The sequence below is a fragment of the Primulina tabacum genome, chromosome 1 (assembly GCF_025594145.1).
Source record: "Primulina tabacum isolate GXHZ01 chromosome 1, ASM2559414v2, whole genome shotgun sequence".
NCBI lineage: Eukaryota > Viridiplantae > Streptophyta > Magnoliopsida > Lamiales > Gesneriaceae > Primulina > Primulina tabacum.
In genome coordinates this window covers 47608811-47613780 of record NC_134550.1, presented here as the reverse complement: position 1 = coordinate 47613780, position 4970 = coordinate 47608811, and the positions used below count along the sequence as shown (strand labels likewise).

General features: G+C 31.9%; 1 protein-coding gene across 1 annotated transcript; it reads left to right on the top strand.

Moving 5' to 3' along the window:
- The first annotated feature begins 294 nt into the window (after positions 1-294).
- LOC142545278 (uncharacterized) lies at positions 295-958 on the top strand. The gene has a single exon (XM_075652361.1). It carries the CDS (start codon positions 391-393, stop codon positions 769-771), a length of 381 nt encoding a protein of 126 aa, XP_075508476.1. The 5' UTR covers positions 295-390; the 3' UTR covers positions 772-958.
- Positions 959-4970: the final 4012 nt, after the last annotated feature.

Sequence of the window (4970 nt, the reverse complement as noted above, 5' to 3'; positions counted from 1 at the left end):
TAGTGTCTTAAACATGAGAAAACAGTGTTCTCCACGTGCAAGGATGGGGCCCTGCTATTTCCAGCCAACTCATGGGCATGCAGTAAATATACTTGCTTAGCAAGCTCACCAGGTTTAGGTCTTACACATCACACATGCTAATGCTACACAACGCATTAGGGAATGTGTATATGTATGTGTGTGTGTGTATATATATATATATATATAATTATGTTGATATCATGCATTTACTTTTCCCAACTGTTTTCTGTACCCAGAGCTCAGACAGCGTCTTTAAAAGGGATCATCCACACTTTTTTCTCAGGTATCAAGCAAGTATTGGCTTAGTAAAAGAGAGAGGGAAGGAGGAAAAAAGAAAGAAGAGCAAGTTCGGTGAGAAGAATAGAGAAAATGGCGAAGTGGAGTTTCGTGTTTCTTGTAGCTCTTGTTGTGGCTCAGCAAGGGGCAGCTAGGGTTTCGCCCGGTGACAATGGTCTGACTGATCAAAAGAACTTCATCTCTTTCGGCGGCTTGGGTGGCTACGGTGGCGTCGGAAGTAATGGCATACCGTTCGGTGGTGTCGGTGGCGCCACTGGCATTGGTGGACAAAATGGTGGGCTTAACGGCGTTGGAGGCGTCCTTGGAACAGGACCCAACGGTAATCCCGTTGGCGGAGTATGGGGTTTAGGTAATGCTGGCGGTTTGGGCGGCGGAGTAGGGGGTTTGGGAGGTTTGGGCGGCGGAGTTGGCAGCGGTGTGGGTGGTGCCGGCGGTGTGTTGCCGAATCCTTGAAGTCATGGTAGCTAGCTTCGAATGAGCTACATATATAATACGTTTGGGTTTTATTAGTATTATGGTGTGTTATCTATGTTACGTTGTTACATTTTGCATGGCTTTGTTTGGAGTTTTTTTGCTGTCAATGTACTTTAAGTTTGTTCTGTGAAGTCTTTGCTTTTGGTTATCAATCTTTTTTGAATAACTACTAATCCAGCAATCCATGCTATCTCTCTGCCATCCGCCAAAGTGGATTAAATTTTCCAACTATTTATTATGATAAAATTAATCATTATCCATTTGAAAATATAAATATAAATTATGAGAATCTGTAAAATTAGGAATATGACTGGAAATTATTATAGATGGACGATACATTTCCTAAAATTAGTTTATGGAATTAGTTAATTAATTTTTATTACATGAGAAGGGGTATAGTAACTCTCAGAAAAATAAATAAAACTATTTGCTTTAAGAAAAAAGAAAATCGATGCTTAATATAGCATAGCTTTGTAGAACTGTTTGCTCTTAATTTCCTGTAATAAATTCGACGAAAGACCACTTTTGTGTAAAACATGTAATAAAATCATTTTATCGAGAATAACGTACGTACCTTAAGTTTATAAGTAAAAAAATAGAAAATTTGGCGATAATTTTTTTTTACATTTGATAATTTAGCATAGTATCTAAACAGTCTAATCCATAGAAAAATTTCTGGTTTTCATAAAAAAAATATTTAATTTGTTTGATATAGATATTGTTACAGTCTTTAAAAATATTAATGTAGCATAGGATTTTTCGTCTTAATTACCATGTATTTATTAGACATTTCGACCGACTTCCCGTGAAATTTAAAGTCTGTATGTAGATTTCGTCAAAAAAAAAAAAAAAGGTAAATACATTTATTAAAGTAAATGGTACGTGTTCCAACTTCCAGAAAGACTTTTTGCACTTTATTCTTTAATCTTTACTCCAAGTCTTGTTGACGAAAAAATGTAGATCAAATTAATTGATTTAGAATCCTTTTTTAATCCAACCAAATAAAGAATTCGTCATCATTTATTATATCATCATCCCAATTATATATATCATCATCCTCATTCTGGTTGGATATTCACTTTCATCAACGTCTCCACACCTGCAGAAGGATCGAATATTAATATGTATCCAAATATCCTATTACCACATATAATTTCATATTTTTTTCAAATTTGAATTATTTCAACGTAGCTATGCATATTTACCAAATTCTTAAGATAATAATAATAAAAAAAGATTAAAGATTAAAATTAACAAACTAAATATCATAGCAGAAATAAAAAATATAAGAAATTAATTATCCCAATACCATTATCCTACAAAAATAACATTAGCTCTATATTAGCAATTTTTTCACTACATCCAACCACCATAATTTAATAAAAACATATTAAAATTAACATTTCTTTAATATAATTAAATAAATATATATATATTATAATTTAATCGGGTGTGGGTAGGATATGCTACTACCCTGTCTCTATTCTCGAACCCAAAAATCCTCATACCCGATTATTTAATTTGGCAAAAAACAATATCCTCCTTCATTCGAGTCGAGTATTAGAATCTCCAACGGGTTCGAAAAAAATTTTCATCCCAAATTTTTAGTTAGAAGTAAGATTGAATTTTTTTTTCTTTTTGCTATTTTGTTAATGATATAAAATTATGATTTGACATTTTCATCACTTAAAAAATTACAATATTTCACAATTTCTTTCAATTTTTATAAATAATTTTGGAATTTTTTTAAAATATAAATTTTATTTATATATGAATTTTTAAGAGTTTTGGATTGAATTAAAATTCAAATCATAAGAATTTACTTTCTAATTTTTTTATAGTTTTCATTTCTAGTATTTTTTTTATGTATTTTATGCATTTGTACAAATGTTGTTATTTTTTTAATTAATCTAATATAAATTTTCAAGCACTCAAATATAAAAAGATAAATTATTTTGGTAAAAAATATTCAAAATATAATAATAATTATATAAATAAATTGTTGATGAAATCCGTACCCAAATGTATATAATTCAAAGAGATAAATGTTATATAGCTTAAGGAGATAATGTTTTCATTTTACTAAAAATTAAGTTTGGAAGTAATTTTTCTCAAAACAGACAAACTTTAGCTTGTATTATTTGTGGAATTTTATTTCAAACGCTCTCTACTTTTGCTTCTCAGTCACTTCTTTATAATCTCTAAAAAAACCACTTCAAAATAAGTAAAAGCTCTTTCAAATACTTATTTTAAAAACTAGAATTTCAAATAAATATTCCAAATTCCTTGTTTTTAAATCTGATCCCCACAAATCCACTTAAGGATTATTAAGCGTATGTAAAAAAAAAAGCTACATATATGTGTTTATCTGGTTTTCTCTTCTTCTTTTTTCCAAGTTTATAATTAGTCCAACTAAGAAATGTAAAACTGAAAACGAAAAGAGGAACACAAGCAATTTTAACTTATTTCGGTTAACATCAGGGTCTGGTCCATATATCAAGTAATTCCACTAAACCTCAAAAGTTACACCATGTACAAGACTTAAACAATCTAAAAAACTCTATTTTCTTGTGACACATTTATGATGAACACGTTCAATAGACTTTATGTCACGCCCCGGGACGGGGGTTGATTGACACCAGCGTTGCTCTCAAATTTACATTCGAAAACAACAAGACTCAGAAGTACAAAATTCAGAAACAAGTATTTTATTCATAATACTGAATAATTCATTATCTGTTACAATTCAAATAACTAATGTTTCACAGCGAAAATGTAAAACCAGACATAACAGTGTCTTAACAAATGCAGCGGAAATAACAAAAATAATAACTGAGAACAACAGTCTTCTCCACCAGCCCCAAAATTGATTCTGCTCTTCTTCTTCTATCAATTCTTCTTCGTTCTTATCTGAGATGGTTTTGGTGGATAAGTGATATGGTTGTCATTCAATAAGCAGGGGCGAGAATAATTCCCAGTTTTCGAAATCATTTTCATCAGAAACAGTAATACAAATAATATACAGAAAACTCTTATTTTCAGAACATGAATCGATATTCAGAACACAAATAAGAAATTAGCAAGTAAGTAAGCATTGAGTACGTTTGTGAATTTCATTGCTAACTGATATCAGTCCCCCATATGTTCTCTTCTCTAAGGGGTGAGGCCAGAACCAGAATCAGAATTCAGAAATGTCCAGAATATATATTCTTACCATTAGTTCACTAGGTTTCAGTGCTTCAATAATCAGATATCAGAAATCAAACATACAGAATTTATCAAACTGATTTCAAGACATTTATACATAAGCCCACTTAGCGTAATTTACTATAAGGTTTCGGTAGAAGTCTGGAATCTGCTTGTTCTTGCTACTGATTTCTACTGCTCGAAAATAAGCACTTTCTTAGCTCGAAAATTCAAGTGATAATATCAAGATTTGTATAACCCAATTCAGAGGTTTGAGGGTGTTATTTATTGGCAAAATTCTGACTGTTAGCCTCCCAATTAATGGCCATAATCTGCCATTAACAGCCTTTATTCCATGTTAAATGCTTCAGTTACAAGTCATGAGCTTAATTAGTAACTGTCTGCTGGAATCTCGCTCTTCTGCTGCTGGATTTTATCAGTTGTCTGCTGCTTGATTCTAATCTACTGGAAAAATACCAGCTTCTGCTGTAATTTTGCATTGCTGCTGAAATGCTGGAAATTCGGGTTCTCACACTTTACTTTACTATAAATTAATGAACTCAAAATAAGGTATATTACAAACTCAATCAATAATTAAGAACTCGATGATATAACGTAATTCGACAATATGTATACTCCACTTATCAGCAACATCCCAAATCTTTAATGGTCTAAAACCACCATCAATGGGGTACACAAGTTTACAGATCACTTCAGTTGATCCATATCAGAATTTCAAGTAAAAGAAGACGAAAAAAAACTCTATGTTGCAGCAAGTATTTTCAGGAGTTTTCTGTTGTCAAAATTTAATCGCAAAATGAAGGGATTGAAGTATTTAAATCTCTTTGAGTGTGTAACTCCCACTAATTGGATCCATCCATTTTCACCCGATTCTTGACCTCTCCTATTGCTTAAACCTTCTGATCCAATGCGCTAGCCTGCTTTTCGACCTTGATTAAGTCTAGACAGTGTTTGAACTTCCCTCCTGGCAA